General features: G+C 37.9%; 1 protein-coding gene across 1 annotated transcript in view; it reads right to left on the bottom strand.

Annotated features, from left to right (window-relative positions):
• The window catches only part of F13A1 (coagulation factor XIII A chain), a 170,215-nt gene that overhangs the window by 88,660 nt on the left and 60,511 nt on the right, over positions 1-21,044 (bottom strand). Inside the window, exons 5-6 of the mRNA XM_023221138.2 lie at positions 16,216-16,334; positions 13,697-13,804 (exon numbers count right to left, since the gene is read on the bottom strand). Coding sequence (XP_023076906.1) covers positions 13,697-13,804; positions 16,216-16,334 — 227 coding nt within the window. The remainder of the gene's footprint in view (positions 1-13,696; positions 13,805-16,215; positions 16,335-21,044) is intronic.

Raw genomic sequence — 21,044 nt, 5'->3', positions numbered from 1 at the left:
TATTTGAAGTTTAACAAATCTGTTGCAGTTTAGTTTCTTTCCTATTAAAGTAAAATTTAATAAAACAAAATTAAATAGAATTTGGGTACAATTATATGTAGTACTTTTAAATTAAGTAGCATGACACCATTTGGTATAAATACAAACAAATCAATGGAACACAATAGAGAATAGAGAAATAGACTCACGCAAATACAGTTAACTAATTTGTGATAAAGTTGCAAAGGAAATTTTATGGATAAAGGATAATCATTTCAACAAATGGGGTGGCATCAATTGGATATTCATATACAAAAATATGAGCTTTGATTCATACCTCGCATCATATATAAAAATTAACTCAAAATGAACCTTAGACCTAAATATGAAACCTAGAGTTATAAAACTTCTAAAAGGAAGCAAAGGAGAAAATTATGTGATGTTAGGTTAGGCAGGTTACTTAGATAAAATATGAAAAGCACAATCCATAAAAAAATTTATAAATCAGACTTCATAAAAATTAAGAACTTTTGCTCTTTGAAAGGCCCTGTGAAGAGAATGAAAAAATAAAACTAGAGTGGAAGAAAATATTTGTAAATCCTTTATCTGATTAAAAAAAAAAAAACGTATCTAGAATATGTAAAGAACACTTGAAACTCAATAGTAAGAAAACAAACACAACCTTAAAACAAGAGAAAAATATTTGAACAGATATTCCATCAAAGAAAATACATGGGTGGCCAATCACAACAAAAGATGCTCAGTATCATCAGCCGTTAAGGAAATGCAAATCAAAACCACAGCAAGGTAACACTGGACATTTGTTTAAAAGTCTAAGATTAAAAAGACTGATCATACCAAGTGTCAGGGAGGATATGGAACACTTGAGACTCTCATATGCGGCTGGTGGGGATGTAAAATGCCCATCCACTTTAGGGAACAGTTTGGTAGTTTCTTAAAAATTAAACCTATGTTTAGCTTATGACCCAGCCACCTCACTCCTAGGTATTTACCTAAGAGAAATGAAAGCTTACGTCTAAACAAAGACTTTTACTAAATCTTCCAAGCTAAAGTTTCTGGCTTTATTTGTAAGAGGCAAAAACTGAAATTGGCCCAAATGTCCATCCACAAGTAAATACATGGGCAAATAGTGATTCCCCCATACAATGAAACACTACTACTCAGCAATAAAGAGGAATGAACTACTGAAACAAAAAAAAAGGATGGATGAAGCTCAGAATACAGGAAGGAAGCATAAAAGAAGCCTCACAAAGAGTACATACTGCCGGATTATATTTGTGTAAAAATCTGGAAAACACAAATCATTATATAATGACAGAAGGCTGAGCAGTGATGCGGGGTGGTACACAAATCTGGGAGTGGTTTAAGGAAGAAATTACAATGAGGAAACTTCTGGGGGCAATGGATATATTCATTATTTTGATTTTAATGTTCGTTTCATGGGTACATATACATGTCAACATTATCCAATTGTACATTAAGTATGCACATTTTATTGTCAACTATATTTCAATAAAGCTGTGAAAATCAATGAAGACTTTTAAATTAAACCAGCATCTATAGTATAATATTATTTATGATTTTAAAATTATTTCTCCTGTATAATTCAAAGAATAGAAATAGCCTTAAAAGGTGACCCATACTGGACTTCTGTCTAATTTTGGTCATTGGAATATGAGCAGATTCTAACTTGATACTGAAAAATAAAGAAATGTGACATTTCTTGATTCTTAAATTTCCTGTAGCACAGACCTTTAATTTTGTATAGTTACTATTTCTTTCTGCTTTTTAAAAAATATGCAAGGGTATTTTTCTCCTCTGTGCACATTTTATATGGCTATGATGAAATGACTTTTCTCTGTTATAAACTGATTATATTCCATTAAATTTCATTGTTAAAAGTTATGTCCTCATAAAGGCTAGGATTTCTATAACTCTTTTAGAAAATAGTCTTATACCTAATTTTGTCCATAATAGTTTCTCAAAGACCATTGGAAATGAATTTCGATGTTGGGTAACACGAACTAACATCAAAGGCCTAGTGCTAAATTTGGCAAGAAGAAGAATTATTTCCTGTAGAAAATCGTTTCCAGGTTTTGTGAACCACAAGTCCCCACCAGACTTAATTACAGGTGGAAGTGGTGTGGTGGATGTCAAATTGTGCTTCATGACATGCTAGGGGTTTGCAAAAGAATCTCAGTAGTTATGGTGTTGTGGGGTGGGGCAGGTGAGAATTGAATGTTGGTAGTCAAGGCTGCAGTCACCACCTTTCTTTAGTAATAGTTGCTCTGCTTTTTCTCTTTTACGTATTTGGATTCAATTGCTATTTGAAAAAAACTGTTCTAAAAAAATAAAATTTAAAAGATCATGGTTCTGGGAATGTAGAAATCTGTTTTTGTGCCTGCTCTGCCATTTGCCAAGTTATGTTGTAAGGACAGGAACGGAGATGAGTTGAAGGTCAAGTACTCAGGTTATTCCATGGGCAGGCATCCCAGACAATGCACAAGAAAAAAGAAATAGGGTAGCAGCAATTCTGCTTCTTCCCTTGCCTGGCGCCTCATCCTTGATTTTTTTCTGGGCTTTCACGGCACTTACAACAGCCAGGGTCACATACTTGGTCCAAAGGAATGGAAAATCATCTACCATCTCTTTGGTTTTTCATAGTGGTTTGCTTAATAACAAGCTGTTTTCTGCCTTGTTGTTGCTGGAAATGTTATTCTCTCTCCCTGGAATGTCCATCCATACTCAAACCTCTTATTTACCTGGTGGCCTATTGATCCTTTAAAACTCAGCTGGTTACACTCTGGGAATCTTTACTTATCACTTTGATTTGGATGTCCTTACTCTTTGATCACGTAGTACTCTTTGCATAGTACTATCCATTTATCGCATTGTGTTGTGTCATTGGTTAGACTGTCTGTGTTCTTTTACCAGACTTTATGTTCACAGAAGGAAGGAAGGCACCATGCTGTTTTGACTTTGTATTCCCAGGGCTAGCACAGAGTGGGAACTCAGTAAGTTCTGTTGAATGAATGGATGTGCTATCACTGGAAGATGGCTATAGGCTACCTTGTAATACTTCTTTACTAAATCAAGACAATGGGATAGTTAGAATGCCAATAGGCATTTCATTAAAGTTGGCAAGTTGTTTCCAAAATTTACATAGCAATACAAAGGATCTAGAATAACTAAACATAATATTGAAAAAGAAGAACAAAGATGAATGACTACCTGATTTGAAGGTTTACTAGAGGAAAGCAGTAATCAAGGCAGTGTGGTATTGTCATAAGGACATACATATAAACTAATGAAACAGAAAAGGGAGTCTAGAAATAGATCCATACTCATGTAGACATTTGATTTCCGACAAAGTCACCAAAGCAATTCAATGAAGAAAATGACAGTCTTTTCAACAAAGAAAGTCTTTGCAACAAATGAAAGCCTTTCCAACAGTCTTTTCAACAAATGCGGGTGGAACAAATGGATAAATTTGAAAAAAATAAGATATGATCCCTACCTCACACAACATCAAAAGATAAGTTAAGATGTAAGTGTAAAAGTTCAAATTATAAAACTTCAAAAATAAAACATAGGAGAAATAGTGGCAAACATGGGCAAATAGTGATTCATGTGAAAGTCTTCATGTGAAAAGAACATTTACTGGGAAGGACTATTAAAGAACAATGAAAAAGTTTGATTTTATAAAATGTAACAACTTTTGTTACTTAAAATACGCCATTTATAAGATATAACTACAAGCCATGGTTTGGGGAAAATATGTTCTATACATATCTGACAAATGAGAGGTATAAACACAGAGCAACTATAACTTAATAATAAAAGTATAAATGACCCAATAAGAAACAGTAGACTTGAAAACAAGCTGCATATATATATATATCACCAATAAATATATTAAAAGATGATCCACATCATTAGCCATCAGGGAAATGAAAATTAAAACTACAATGAAATGCCACTATATACCCATTTGATTGGTTAAAATTAAAAAGGTTCAAGACATCAAGAATAGGTGAAGCTGTGGTGAAACTGGAACTCTCATACATTGCTGGCAGGAATGTGTAACAGTAGAGCTGCTTTGGAAAACTAGCCAATTCTTATAAAGTCAAATATATAAAAAGTTAAATAAATAAAACAGCTAGGCATGTTCTCTTTAACTGTTTACTCCAGACATATGAAAACACACACAAAAACACTTGTACAATAATGTTTATAGTAACTGTATTCATAATAGCTTCAAATTGGAAACATCTTAAACATCCATCAATAGGTGAATGGATAGACAAATTGTGATATACAATACAATAAACTACTTCTTAGTAATGGTAAGGAAAACATTGAAAACACATGCAGTTGATGCAGTAAGAGAAGCCAGTCCTGTTTCTACTGTCTGAATCCATTTATGTGAAGTTTAAGAATAGACAAATGTAACCCATTGCAAGAAATCAGAGTAGCAGCTACCTAATGAGGTGGGGATTGACTGGAAGAAGCACGAGGGAAACTTCTAGGCTTATGGAAATGTCTATATTTTGATTGGGGTGGTGATTACCCCAGTCAAAACTCATTGAATTGTGCATTTAATATCCGTGATTTTTTTACTGTATGTAAATTTTACTTCGATTAAAAAAAACCCTGCAACTAACACTAATGAATAGTATGAAGCATATAACTACCGATAATATGAATGTCCTTTGGTATACATATGACCCAAGCTCTGACAGGGGTGGGTAATTAGACTCGTTTTTCATGATAACTATTACCACAGGAAATTATTAACCTTGTCTCTCTTAGTAACTGAGGATGCTCATTTGGCCAAAACATATTTTATTAATTGACAATAATGAGAGAAATAAGCAAACATGGACTGAGAGAACGAAACTGAGATTTCAAGGTCTCCAAGTGTGGCCTGCTTTTTTCATTGCCACACCACTGCTGCATGGTGTAGAGCTGGTATGCAACAGACCTCCAGAAATATCTGAATTAAAGGAATGGACGTATGGGAGAGGGAAAAATGCAGAACAGGAGGAGGAAAGAGAGAAGGATGTCACAGGAGGAGAGAGGAGAAAGAAAGAGGGTATGAAGGGAACCCAAGGTGCATGAAGCTGTGCATATGCTAAAGGGCTGAGCCGGCTTTGCTCCTTGGCTATCCATCTATCCTGGGGATGCTGGCCCCAGGAGACCAGAGCAGCACCAACTGCACAGCTTGGAGGGAGTGCTGTAAAGCATCCTTGTGCTTCAGAAATAGCCTGTGTGATTACAAAATAGCTGCAGCATTGAAACCTCATTCCAGGAAGCAATTCAGGGAAAGCAGACATTTAGATTGCCCATGATTATCACATTCGAGAGATGGCTTGTAATAAATGTCTGTTTTTCTCCAAAAATATGAGGTGAAGAGGCATAAGAAATGTAAGCTTAATAATTGAGAAAACTAGCTGTTTGACCACAAATGGAAACTTCATTATATTGCTGGCTTTTACCATAAGAGAAAAAAGACAGTGTCTTTTTTCTCTTATGAACAGTTCATTGTCCCCCACTGCCCCCACCTGAAAGAGAAGGATTGAATCAGACAAGGCATTATATCTGTATCCAAGGAGCTCATGTGACCTGGAGAGAGGACAGACAGAGGACAAACCCAGGGGAAATACAACATTGTGTGTGAATTAGTGGGGCCAGGCAACTCAGGACTCACCCCCAGTGCTACCAGCAACCTTGGATAAAGTTACTTAACTTCCTGATACCTCAGTCTTTCCACCTGCACTTTGGTTATTTATGGAATGCATTTACGCAGTTTCTCAAAAGTGACTATGAGGATACTTTCTGCTAAATTCTATTTTCCCACAGGCTTCCAATATATTTGTCAATTTTTAAAAAATCTTCAACAAACAGAAATGAAAATCCCTGGTGAATAAGGTGACCTTATGGTATTGTTTACTTTCAATATATTGTTTACCATGAGTCTGCACTACCCATTCATCATTGAATTCCCTGGGTCATTTTAGGATCATAGAAATGACTTTCATTCTTAGAAATACCTTGACTTTAACTTTAATGGTTTAAAAAAAGTCTTTTTAGAGTTGGTAATTTAGTACTTTATTCTGTTGGACTTCAGTAACATTCTTCATTAATACAAATCAGTGGATTCTCCCAAAGTTGTCACCCTGAGAGCTCCTACTAATTAATATGTGTTACAATTGGAAAGATTGCAAGGAACACCAGAGGCTTCTGCCTTTTTCTGCTGTTCCAAACTGAGGAATTTCATTCCAGACACGACTAATAGAAAGAGACAATAACACTTTTAATTAAAAGCTGATAGGGTTGGAGACTCAGAAGCTCTGGAGGGAGACTCAAGTGCATCATGGAGCCTACATCTGGCAGTGGTCACCACCCGGGGAATTTTGACCTCTAGGCATTTGCGGGTTAGTAATGCAGGTATGCTGTTGTCACTTTTATAAAAGACCAGACGGAAGTTGTATCTTTACCCCAACAAAGGTGACCCCGAATCATATTCAGTGTGGTCATACTCATCATCTGGTAGAGATAATTACCACCTCCACCACCATTAGAAGTTCTCATTGGCAGTTATATAAATCTGACACAAGAATGGGGTAACAAGGCATTATTACATAATCATGATTTGTTTTGATAGATGAACTTTTTCAAAAAATACGATCCATATGGATAAATGTAAAAAAGTTCCTTGGTGATTTACAAAGGCCAAGGACCATGCCCATTGAGCACCTGGGTCCTTAGATGTATCTACAACCATTCACTCCAAAAAAAGAGGTTTTAGCTGCTTTATAAACCAAAGGATGAGTTAGATATTGCTTTGTAATTAAAAATTGTTCTTAATAAAACTGTTATGAAAGTACATTGTGACTGGTCTGTACGATCAAGGAATAAACTTTAGAAATAAATACAAACTTTATGTATTTATTGCTGTCTTTACAGTTCATTTGGGATGACTCAGACATGAAATTTCTAATCAAAGTGAATTTTAAATGTAATCTGAATATTTATAATTAAGGTTTGTTGCATGAAGAGGTTTGCTCAATGTGAGGCTTCCCATAAGATGACCAAGTAAACACTGGAAAGAAAACGAATAAAACATGGTTTTATTGTAAACCCCCTGTGGAGTTGCTTGGCAACATATCAAAGGAGTTATGTCATTACTGTCTTTTTCATGCATGGAAAGAAAAAAAATCTTTCTAAATACTGGGACAAAAAGAAGGGGAGGAAAAGATGGACAAAGGAAAAATAACTTTATTTTCTGTTTATCTGTAGGATCACAGATGCATGAGGATCAGAAGCACTAAAGTCCATTTCATCTCAAAGGTCTATAGTCATTCATCTTGTACTGGGTCCTAGAAAAATCCAGGACCTACTCCTAATTGTGGTCAGTTTGATTTACTAGCTGAAGTTCAAGATTTTTTTGTAATGCTAAAGAGTACATCGAACATCGATTGGTTAAAAAAGTTTAGTCATGAGTTAGTTCCCAAAAGGCATAGTCAGAGCAAAGTATTAATGGGGATTAATGATGGCACTGTGGTTCAATATTAGCAAAAGGCCAGGTTTAAAAATAAATGCATACATCTCAAGGGAAGCTGGAAAGTCCAGGATGGCAGCAGTACAAACACTGAAATTTAAAAATATATAACTATATTGATATTTTTTTCTTCCCTCCTACCTTCCTAATTTTCTCATTAATATTATCTTTTTTCTTACTACAATGGAATCAGAATACCATGGAATCAAGTAACTGTAAATGTTGAGATCCTATGGAATAAACTTCAGTTGTGTCAACCTTAGTTTTCAAATTGCAAAACAAGCCCCCAGAAGAGCAAATAACCCCCTACTACATTTTTCTTCAGTGTTTATGGTGACTAGCTGTTTGTGTGTAATTTTGACCCTGGAGAAAGGGTTTCTTCAAATAATAGCGTGGTTAGTTATTACTGTGGGACCTCAGACATTCTTGTATCTTTTGATCCAATGTTTAGTCCTGGGAAAACTTTGAGCTATATTTAAGAGATTTGCTTTCCCATGCAATCCTATGCTTTCCCATACAATCCTATGTTTTCCCATACAATCCTATGCTGCTTTTTTCATTGCCATACCACTGCTGCATGGTGTAGAGCTGGTATAGAACAGGCCTCCAAAAATATCTGAATTAAAGGAATGGACATATGGGAGAGGGAAAAATGCAGAGCAGGAGGGGGAAAGAGAGAAGGATGTCACAGGAGGAGAGAGGAGAAAGAAAGAGGGTATGAAGGGAACCCAAGGTGCATGAAGCTGTGCATATCCTAAAGGGATATTATTTCCATCAGAGAATTTGCCATGCTGAGCTAAAATTTTCTATTTACTAGTCTGTGTTCTCTGTTAGACTGTAAGCTCTGTGAAGGCAGAAACTTAATTTTGTTCACAACTGTACTCCAGTGCTTAGACTGGTGGATTCGCACTAAACTCTTGTTGAACAAATGAGTAAATATTGGGTGTTTTACCACCATCACCACCACCACCACCATCACCAGCACCACTATCACCATCATCATCACCATCACAATCACCACCACGATCACTACCACCACCATCACTCCTACCATCACCACCACCATCACCTTCACCATCTCCACCACCACTGCCATCATCACCATCACTATCACCACCATAGTCACCCTACCATCACCACCATTATCATCACCATTACCACCATCACCACCACCATCATCACCACCTCTATCACCACCAAACACCACCACCATTATCATATCATATTTGCTACCTGATCTTCTTTGTAAACTCATTCTCCAGGGTCCCAGTGCCTATGGCTATTTAGAATCCTCTGATTTATACCATTCTTCACTTATTCCCCAATTTCAAAATTCACCTCATCTGGGCTCCATTCCCTTGGGGCACTGTTCTTTTCTAGGCGATAGCGACTCAGTTTGATATAATAATTGTGTTACTGGTAATAATGTGTTGATAGTGGCCCTCTAAGGTGATATGATCTGAGAGTAAGGACAGTATCTGGTTTCAGCAAGGCCACTTATTTGTTGTGTGACTTTGAGTGAGTGACATCACCTCCAAGGGCTTCTGCTTCCTCATCCAGAAGACTCTTGGAGAGTCGTCCCCATTGCACATGCTGGTTCTGTGTGTGTTTCAGCACAGATTCTCCACTGGTAATGCCTTAACCCACTGGAGCAAATATAGATGGAGGTAGTATATGTATGTGTTTCACAGTGAATAACGAGCCATTATCTGCAATAGCAGCAGCCTTTGCAGAAGCAGCTGCATCTCCTTGGGGGAAATTATCTGCCCATAGTTGCTGCCAGATCCTATCAGTCAGGAGGCAGGAACAGGCATGGACAGGTAACCACCCCAGGTGGTTGCACAGCCTTCCCTTTTCCCCAGAACCATGCTGCCCTTGTCACAATATGTCATGGCTCACCTTCTTTGATAGTCTGACTTGGGGCTCCAAGTCCATGTCTGGCTTATTCACAGAAACTTGGGGCTAGCAATAGAATGCTTTATTAATGCCATGTGAGTGAAGTAAGTGTTCAGATGGCACAAAGTTAAGCATTCTTCTTAGCTTTCTCTGGCAATTTTCCTGGTGGGAACTGTCACATCAGAAATGCATTGGAGGGAAAGCAGCCATCAAGCAATGCAATTTAAAGGAAGAAGTATAACTTTGGGCAAATTTCTTCATTTTTTCTAATTGCTTCTCTTTTTTTTTCTTTTCTCTCTTAAATCAATCTGCAGCATAGCTTGGTAAAATGCACCACTCAGTATTTAAAGGAGCCTAAGCAAACGTTAGCTTATGTAAGGTTATAACACCTCAGGTCTAATCTCTAGACGATGAGAACACAGGATTTTGGGCTTGCTTTCTCCTGGGAAACTCCAACAGCCCCAGGCTGTCCAGATTGTCATAACTTTTCCTACTTGCACATCAAAGTGAAGTAACAGTAACTCAAAATAAAAACAAGGGAAGTTACTGAATTTATAAAGGAAAAAATAGAAGAAGGGAGAGCACTATTTTGAAGAATGAAAGAATATTCTTGCTGTCAATGTGGTTTGAGCACAGAGACAAAATTTCACTTTAAAGACAAAGATGTGAGGCCAGCAGAGGTTAGTTATTTACCCTGGGTCACATAGTAAGTTAATAGCACAACCAGAATCAAGGTCCGATCTCTCGATATGAGCTGAGTTGCTTCCCATATGATGCTGCCTTCACTTTCTTTTCAGTAAAGGACGAAAACCAGCAGGTTTTGAGTGAGTAAGGAAGACAGATTCGCTATGCAGGTGAGAAGAGTGTTACTTATATTCCATAGGCAGGGAAACTGAGTCACAGAGGGGTTTAGTGCTGTGGTCCTCACTAAGGGTGATTTTTACCCCCAGTGGACATTTGGTAATATGTGGAATCATTTTGAGTTGTCACAGCTGGTAAGGGAACAGTTATGAGAACTTGCATCCGCTGGGTAGAAGATAGGGATGTTGTTAAACATCTACACAGGACAGGCCTCTACAACAAACAATGACCCAAGGTCACATACAATAAGTATAAATATACTGGACAATAAATATTTTTATCTGGGGATTGTGCACTTACAATCCGTTTGAGATAGAGTTTCACTCCTGAGTGCAATGGCGTGCTCTCTGTTCACCACAACCTCGGCCTCCTGGGTTCAAGCAATTCTCCTGCCTCAGCCTCCTGAGTAACTGGAATTACAGGCATGCACCATCATGCCCGGCTAGTTTTCCTTATTTTCAGTAGAGACAGGGTTTCTCCATGTTGATCAGGCTGATCTTGAACTCCTGACCTCAGGTGATCTGCCCGCCTCAGCCTCCCAAAGTGCTGGGATTACAGGCGTGAGCCACTGTGCCTGGCCCAAATTCAGATTCTTATCATCACTGAAAGTTTGCACAATTTGGGTTATCTGTGGTTTTTTTTTTTTTTTTCCAACCTGCACCCACCTGTTTCCTGAAAACTCCTTGCCAACCTTCAGTGCTAGACTTATCCTTGACTACAGTAAGCAAATTGGGCCCCAGTCATGTGCTCTGCATCTTGTCCCCACCCATCTCCACTCTCTCCAGATACCCAGCAAGGACCAGTCTGCTCATCGTCACTGTTTCCCAGCAGCAGGTGCCCTGAGGAAAGTTCTGCCTTCTTTCATTCTCACCTGGGGGTGAAATGAGGTCTGTGTGCTATTCCTTCTGGAGAGTCCACATGCTACCTAGACCTCTGCTCTGGCATTTGCAACCTGCGAAAGGGATTTCTAGCCTCTATGATCAGGCTGGGAGGAGTTTCAGAGGAATTCAGAACAACTCTGCGTCAGCCTCTGTTTTACCTGAGGCCTGGGCCTAGCCCCTGAGAAAACACACACAGCTCCGTCGCCCTGAGACAGGGTTCTGGCTAGGAGTCCACAACTTCCAAACATTTTCTTTTGGGCTCTCTAAGCACATCTTTTCATACTAATAAAGTCAAACCATTAATTGAGAAATTTAAAGATTTTTTTTGTCTTTGTTCTTTGTTTAACTACATTCAGAAGTTTCATGATAGATTTCCAGGATTTGTGAACAGGAGAGTATCTGCCTGAAGGACCAAAGAACACTTGATTTTTCTTCTGTGTCATTTTTTATAAAAATGGATTTTTGGAGGCTCAGTATTTTAGCTTTTAAAATTATTTAAACTGAACAGATTTTAGAAAGATTCACAGAGGTATTCTAAGGTTTAAAGGAGCTAATAGAGGTGAAAGTGTTTTGGAAAGCCATTGAACATTCTGTATATGTAAACAAGGATGTGATAGAAATGGAAATATTTTTTAAAATCTCTCAGGTCAGGACCTCTATCCCTTAACACCCAAATTCTCCCCCTCCAAAAATAAAACCAAACCATTTTCCAAATGGATTTTCTCTGTCTAGTTTTAAACCTTTGAACTGGGATATACATTTTCAAACTTAGAACTTCATAGGCTTTATATGATTAATAAAATCTCAAGGCAATTTGCATTAGGAGTATGTGTGCTTATTCAATAATTAACAGCTTCCGCTTGGCCAGCTGCCACCACAGACACATTGGATTAACTGCTTCCTGTCTGCTCCCCTTTTGCACTGGCTTGTGTTAGGCAGTGATTTCTGACTTCTGGGTGCGTAGAAGTACACACAATGTGTGAGTAGGCTTATGCTGATGAGCGTGCCATTTTAGAATGCTTCAGAAGGAATTAATTTAAATTTAACCATTGCTAGCTGTTGCTTCCTTTGTCACTGCAAAATTGTTATGGTAACTTCAAAGAAGAAAAAGAGAAATCTTGTGGGCAAAACAGTAAAAACAGTGATCACATGCAGGTCTAATACGTGTTTGTTATAAATGGTCATGACACTTTTGTAAACATTTCCCAAATTCAACATTCCCCCAAATCTTTGGAATTCATTGTGTTCTCACTATGGAATGTAAATGCACAGAAAACAAAACTGGCTTTACATGCTGGTTTCTACTTTCACTTTTTATGCTCCGCTGTTTCTTAAATTTACATGTAGCTTAGTTATTAATAAAATAAAAGCAACCATTCTTAAGAGCTAACCAGAAATTATATTTCATATCATTCTCAGTCTAATATTTTTATATTAACAATACTGATTTCATTTAGCTCAAAAGAATATACAAACCAAACTCAAACATAACATTCTTTCAAAGAGAGAATTTCTTAGAAAACTTAAGGAAATTGATAATATAAGTATTTCTTTTTCTCTGTCTCTGATTGTTTGAAATACCAACAGCTTAACATTTCATCAGAAATAATCTACTCTTCAGCCAGATTGGATACACTTCTCTATACCAAAGTCTGGCTCTCCATGCTGGGTACGTTGATATAATCCAGGACCGCATGGGTCCCGGACATCGCATTTAATCCACGTCCCACACGTGGCCCCACCCTTCCCACTCATGGGAATTCTGTCTCCTTTCTCAGAAAGTTGTTCCACTGCAGAATCTCTGCATTCTCAAAGTTGTTTTAGGATATCTTGCAGAGAGCAGTATGGAAGGCAGAAAATGTCTAGATTTAAAGTCAGCAGACCGGAGTTCTAGCTGCGGCTTTGTCACTGACAGCTGTCCTTACCCTGTGTCCTAACTTGTCAAAGGGCATGAGTAATGCCTGCCCTACTTACCTCACAGGATCCTGCAAAGAATCAATACCCACTTCATAAGCGAGAAAGCCCTACAGTGACACATCCTTGTGACAGAAGTTAGGATGAGATGTAGCCATTCATTTCTTCACACTTCCTATCAGTGTGAAAATGGAGAAAAGCTGTGCCTTGCACACCTTCTGTGCACCTTGATGTTTGGTTGATCAACTGTTTGATTATAGTCATTGACATTGCTGTCATGATCACTCCTCAGTCCCTAGGCAAGGGGTTCTTAAGAATAACTGGTCTATAGTATCATGATATCTATCATTGTTTGTCTGAAGCCAAAGAAACGTACAGTATTGAGATGATAATTCTGTTTTATAGCACATGATAAACTCCGAAAATTCCAGGAGCTATACTGGGTGTCAGAAGCTAGAATCTTACAAATGAAAGTTTATTAAGTGCAAGTCATCATTTCAGCAGCTCTTAATGAACTGGCATCTATACTGAGGCAAATGATGGGTGTAATAGATTTTAGGTATCAGTAATTGCTGCTTACCATTGCAGACCCCACACGGCTGACTTTGATGGGATTCCCTCTTCCAGAGAGGTCCATTTGCGCTCTGTCCATCACATACAGGCAAGTGTCCAGGATGCCATCTTCAAACTATTTGGAGAAGAAAAAAAGAGAAACTACTTAGTGTTCACTCTGCAAGCAAAATATTCTCCGATGAAAAATAACATGAAACCACAACCTAATGTTTAGAAATGTGTGTTTCCTGTATAGTGATCTCCCATAATCTTCAGTATGAAATATTAAAGTAGAAGGAAAGAGACATATTCTTTTTTTCATTAAAGTGAATAAGAATATAAAAGCAAGCCAGAAACATAAACAGAACTACTAGAGAGTTGATGTACTCAGGGATCATGAGCTGACTTGAAGTTCTTCAGAAAATGATTCAAGTTAATTTAGAAGGTCTTTTCAACATATTGGCTCCCGTACCCAAGAAGAAGGAATGAATGATTTACCAAAATCAGGCCACAGTCTTAGGACCTTGAAAGTAACGTAAGCCCTCCTGCATTTCAAAAATAAAGAACTCTCAGGTGTATCACAGGAAGGTGCTTCACACTACTTAGTTTGCACCCAAAAGAGTAGGAGACCTCATATAATGACTGTCCCTCTAAGGTTTCCCCTCTTCTGAGACAAGGTGGACCCCAGGATCAAGAAGAGGGCAGAAGGCTACAGAACGTAGATTACATTATCAAGGGAGGAGTCTGGTACCAGTTAAATTTCCTTAGAAAGAAATGCTAGCCACAGGCAATATCAGAATTTTCTTAAAAAGGACTAAAGATCAAGTAGCAAGACAGGAAGATTTTACCTATACTGCACCTCACTGTCGTAAGAGATTTTCTTGAATACAGAAACCTGTGTGCTATTCACCCAAGTGCTTGTGACAGAAACCACAATCATAAAGGTTAATTACCATGCAATTCTTTATTCAGTCCAGTTAGAATACCCACTCTGGGTGTATCCCAAACTGACAGGATGGATGCAGTAATGGGTAATTGCACTAGTTCTTCAGGTATGCAAATAGCTCAGTATTTTGGTTCTTATTAAGCCGCTTCTCTCAGCTGTATTTGCTGGGCATGATAGCAACTAACTGGAGAGTTAAAGAAATAGTCATAGAACTGATTGATTCCCTGCATCACTGTAAACAGACTTGGCTGATTATCCTGGCCAAAGGGCACAAACCAATAGTCTCTTTGAGTGACAGAAGATACAGTCAAGTGACTGTGCTCCAGGTTGCCTACCCAAAGGCATCCCGGTGAGGAGTGCCCTGACTGGGCTTGGGACACCTTTCCAGACCTCCTTGCTGCCCACCTTGATGACTTTCCCCCTTGTTAGCTATCTCTAGATTGTCACATTTGGGCCATAAATAGAATCACCTAGGCTAAAGGCTAGCAATTGGGAACCCAAGAAAAGGGTATCAGGCAGTAGGCAGTATCGTCGAGGGTTGAATGTCACTGAGGAGGGGATGGCTTGAAACCAGGGAGTCAGGCAGGAATCCAAAAACAGGGGGCGCCAATGTCGTTCATAGCTTGGCAGGAAATCAGAAATGCAGGCGGGCAAGCCTGAGCACTGGGCATGTAATTCTCCGGAGTCAGGGTAAAGAAGCTGGTCACAAAGCCAGGTAGGCAGGATGACCCAGGTACCGGAGCAGTGGGTGAGGAACACAGGGAGATCCCATATGGAAGTCAAAGCAAGGCATCCGGAGCCAAGAAAGTACCCTGTGACCACCCGATTCTGTGAAACCTCCCCGCTGGATGCCCAGCGCAGTGATGCACAATTCCAGCCATCCCAGCCAAAACGCCTGAGAAATGACATTCACCTCCTCTCGTGTCGCTAATTAAAAATCATTTTGAAATCACAGGACAGGCATTCATTTATGGAAACTGATAAAATATCACTCATTTGCTCCATTGTTAAAGATACCAAACTGAAATAGTGTGAATGATCCAACATCTTAAAGAAATGCCATTTGTTACTTTATGTCTAGACAATAACTTGAGTTTGCAGCTGATAAAATCTTTCTGTGTAAAAGCTCAGTGGGCCTTCCTTTGATGAAATGATAACACTCTTTTCTAATTAGCAGTACCCTAGGTTAACACTTAAAGAAAAAAAAAGACAAAGAAGAAGCCATTTCTTTGATTTGGGCACACCCCTTGCAGTATCCTTTGCATCACTTTCAAAATACCTTTCTTTATAAGCCAGGTTGAACTAATGAAATATCGCTGTTCTAAGTGGCCAAAGCATTTCTCTATAGAATGCCACATTATTCATGGAGTCTCCCATTTCTGTAACACTGTAATACCCAGAGATATGTGGTTTCAACTGATAAATTATGCAGTTGTCTTTATGAGTCCCTACTCCTAAGCTCTCTGCCTTGCAGTCTCAAATCCGAAAAAGCAGGAAATTGTGCTTGTCTAATATCGATATATGGCACCCTGCAGGGATACATGTGACAAAAAATATGAAGCAAAAATATCCTTGACAATAACAAATTTTAAGTGTCTCACCTGACCATAGCTCCAGCTTCTGGTCTTGATGTCATTGACCTCTCCATAAAAAATTACCCCAATGTCATTCAGGACATACTCTTCTCTTTCTTTCTCATTGTCCAGGTACACAGCATCATCTGCATCAGGGTTTAAGCATAGTGACCATTACCAAACCAGACTGTTTCCAAACACTTGCAAGTTTATTGTGTTTCTAAAATCACCCAGATTTTTAAAAGATGCCCTTTGTTTCACTAAGCATAGCTCATTTCCCAATATTTTTAGTAATGGTGAACATAATCAGCACCAAAGTTCAGTCTGTAAACGATGACATTTGTTAGCAAAATGCTGACAAACTCTGACTCTTTAAGTTCCAAGCAGGAGAATTAAATTGATATGTCTCATTAAACATTTTATGATTCTGGTGCATCAGTAGTTCCAGAATTCTATGATGCTGATGTAAATCTGTAACACAAATTAAGATATAATTTCCAACCTTGTAACATTACTAGAAAACTAGATGAATTGAAAATGGTTTTTAAGACAAATCTGGGACACATGAGAAGGCAACAGCCTAATCTGTCATGTCATGCCTGTTTTGTGGCCCATCGCTGGCAGGAGGGAAGCAGTAGGTCATCTCCTTTTAATGAAAGATACTTGTGGATGTGCTAGTATGTGTGTGTGTCGAACCAGCTTCCCTGGCCAGTGTCTTTCATTGCAAGGACTTTTCTTCCCTGTGGCTAGAATCTCAGGAGGGTCATGCTCCCCATCTATCCCCTTGGTCATTAGTCTGGTACTTATTCCCAGGCCTGGTGGGAGAGCAGCAAAGCATCTTTAAGACAGACAGGACCCTACAAGTGTAAATCGCACTCAGGAAAATGTGTGTGTTTGGGACGGGCATCTAAACGTTTTTAAATGAATTCTACCTCAAGGTAATGAAATAATTGATTATAATAAATGCAAAAGGAATGGTAGAATTAGAATGTCATGATCTTGCAATCCCTAATGAAATAATGAATTGACGCAGAAATAATTCGTTAAGAAGGGAACTTCATAATGGGTGGATGAGACCGATAAAACGTGAACTGGATACTATTAATAAACCTAAATATATGTACCTTCTACTAGGATAGATGTCCTAGGAAGCAATGGCATGACTTATGAAATATTTTTGCCTCTTCCTCCAAAAAAAAAAAAATGCCACTTGAAGCTGAATCAGATAGAGTCTCTAGATCTAACTAGTTGCTTAACAGAAAATGCCACAGTGGTTAAAAAAAAAAAAAAAAAAAAAAAAAATCCCACAGTGGTTAGAGAAACATATTTCATGACACAAGGGGATGGAATCAGCAAAATTCAGAATATGGAAAGTTCGACATAAAAAATGACTCAGTTTCAGCCATAAGTTTGTGGCATGAAGAAACAGATGAAGAGATTACTCTAGAGGAAAATATTTAAGTGACATACCAACCAAATTTAATCTACAGACTTTAATCCAAATCAACTAACTAAAAAGATAATTTTTAGACATTGGGAAAATTAAAGATAGTTCATTAGATAATACCAAGGAGCTCTTGTTGATTTGTATTAGCTGCAATAATTATACACAAACACACATAAACACATACATACACACATATGTACATATGTATCTATGCATACTGTATATATGTCTATTTTTAAAAAGCTGCATGCTAAAATATGTACAGGTAAAATAATATGATTACTAGAATTTATTTGAAAATGCTAAGGCAAAATTGAGGGAAAAAAGGATAAAGCAAATGTGACAAAATCTTGATAACTATTAAGTCTGAGAGACACATAAGTAGATATTCATTGTGCTATTCTTTCTGCTTTTGAGTTTGTCTGAAAATATTTATATGAAAAATTAACTTTGTCAAAAGGTATAAAACCCAAATACAAAATGAACACATACAAACTGTTTCCAATTGGATATGAACATTCAGGAATGTAAAGATATAAATTCTACCCAAATTAGTCTATGACCAATGTGAACCCAACCAAACCTCTACTCAGAAGTTTTGGAACTTTGCATGCTCATTCAAAAGCTTATCTGGAAAAAACAATGTGAAAGAAAACAGCCAGGCAGGGCGTGGTGGCTCATGCCTGTAATCCCAGCACTTTGGGAGGCCGAGGCAGGTGGATCACTTGAGGTCAGGAGTTTGAGACCAGCCTGGCCAATACGGCGAAACCCCATCTCTACTAAAAATAAAAACATAAGCCAGGCATGGTGGTGTGTGCCTGTAATCCTAGCTACTCAGGAGGCTGAGGAAGGAGAATCACTTGAACCCAGGAGGCTGAGATAGCACTACTGCACTCCAGGCTGGGCAACAGAGCTAGACTACTCCGTCTGATAAAAAAAAAAAAGAGAGAGAGAAAACATCCAAAAACTAATCTGTTAAGAAAGAAGAAAAATTGAAGGACTTGTCCAAAGGTAAATTAAACTTTGGACCCCAATTTATAGTTTCCTGCATCTATGCCCTTTGCCATGTAACTAGCAGTTGTTCCCTCTAAATGTGGAATATCCTCTCTTAACTTTAGGCTTATTTTTGGCTAATGGGGTGTTAGCAGGAGCAATGTCAGCAGAAGCAAGTAGGGATCTAAAATATGACTGCACAGCTGAGCATGTGATCATACAAATCTGCTATTAGCTGGAGGAAAATATGCCCCAGCAAGCCCATTGGTCGAAGAAGGATGAGAGACACCGGAGCAGAGGGTCTCCGGAGCTCTCAGGGAGAGACGGATCCTCTCTAGCTGTTCCTACCTGAAGCAGAGTTGGCCAGTCAAGCCCAGTCTGGATGAGCCCAACCCCAGCCAAGCCCCAGATCCATGAACAAGTGCTTATTGCTGTATGCCACTAAGATTTTCTGGTTCTTTCTTATGTAGCATTAGTGTGATTATAGCTAACTGAAACAAAGCTACACTTAAAACTGACAGTAGCCCAGTAATGGACAAATATATGGAAGGAGTTAGATGTGTATTAAATCTTAGTAAATAATAAAGATGGCACTTAAAATCAATAGGTAATAATAGATCTGATCAATACATGGTGTTTTGACAGCTGGTTATCAATGTAAGAAAAAAAGTGACAGTAAGATCTCTTTATCCCACTATATACAAACTGTATCCTTGGATTTAAGAGGCACATGTGTGTCTCTCCCTGACAATCTTTATTTTACCTGATACGTTCCAGATATAAGCAGGTAGAGAAACATAACATTCAATAAATATATGAAAAAATGCTCAACTCTACAAATAATCAGAGACATAAAAACCAAATTAACCATGAAACACCAATGAAATACCATAATTCTCCTACCATACTGGCAAATATTAAAACAAATGGTTAACCACCAGTGCCAATGAGAGTATGAAGAGATGGATACTCTCATCTACTATGGCTGTAGTGTAAAAAACTGCAGCCTTTTAAAAGGGTAATTAGGCAATATCTATGCAAATTTAAAATATGAATTCACTTTGCCCAAGCAATGCTATTTCTAGATATCTATTCTGCAGAAACATTCGTACAAAATGTATGTGCAATCTTCAAAATGGCATAACATGCTATAGTGAAAATGGGAAACAATCCAAATAGTTGTAAACAAAAGACCAAAATAATATGATATGACCGTACCAAGCAGCCATTAAAAAGAAGATGCATGTACTGATATAGAAAACGCTCCAAGATACACTGTGTGAGAAAATGAGGTACAGAGCAACAGGTTGACACAATCTCATTTGTAGTTTAAAAAAACCTAAATTCTCTAGGTATATATATGCAATCAATATATAAAATAATAGCAAAGTATCTGTAATGATATACACAGTTAAAGGTGGTTTTCTCTGGGGATTCTCTAGGACTGGAAGATTGGTGAAAAGGAAAGTTTACTTTTAGCCATATATATGTACATGTGTGTTTATTTGAAAAGAACAATATATTCAATTAATTGCCGATTAAAAATGAAAAGGACTGAAAATATTTTAAATGGATGACATTACAACAAAATGTTAACTGTTGGTATCTCTGATTTGTAGATCTTTGAGTTCTTTTTATGCTTTTATTATTTTTATTTCTATAATAAGACTTTTTCCATCAGAAAAAGTTATTTTTTAAAATGTATTTCCATTTAAGTGAGGCTACCCATTTAATAAGAGGCTAACAAGTCCAACTTTTATGCATTAGTTTTTCTTTAAGAGCAATATAGGGTTGTGCTCTTTTTTATTATCAATGTCCTTAAGCACAACTTTTTTCTCCTTCTTTATGTCTCCCTGAACCCTTTCCTTTCCAGTACATACTGAATTAAACCTTGTTCCTTTAGCGCCCTATGGAGGCTGGGGTAACATTTATCCCACTGTATGGACATTGTCTTTTAATTATTATATTTATTGAATAAGTATGTGTTTAAGTACTTACTACTTAATTTTTTTAAGTAGTAGCATGTAAATAAGCATTGTTACACTGCTTATTTACCACCAGAAATTTTCTAACTGCTTTAGAACAAGACACATGAACTCACCAACACTCATAACATCCTTGTGAGGAAAGTAGCCCCATTTCACTGACCAGGAAACTGAGGCAGAGAGCAACATAACTTCTCCAAGGTCATACAGCTAGTGAGTTGCAAAGCTAAGATTTGAATAAGCTGCCTTCCAAGTAGTCCATGGCTCTTGGGTCCAAGGGATCAGATGACTGTGTCCCCAGCTTCCAACACTGTGCCTTGGAACATGGTAGGAAGTCAATCAATGTCTACTGAAAGAATGAGAGATGGGGACGATGTCTGGAGCTTAGAGAGTAAGGAAGAAGTCCAAGAAAATGAAGGATTTACCTTTGG

The sequence above is a fragment of the Piliocolobus tephrosceles genome, chromosome 5 (assembly GCF_002776525.5).
Source record: "Piliocolobus tephrosceles isolate RC106 chromosome 5, ASM277652v3, whole genome shotgun sequence".
NCBI lineage: Eukaryota > Metazoa > Chordata > Mammalia > Primates > Cercopithecidae > Piliocolobus > Piliocolobus tephrosceles.
The sequence above is the reverse complement of the archived record's forward strand: the minus strand, read 5'-3'. Positions and strand labels throughout refer to the sequence as shown.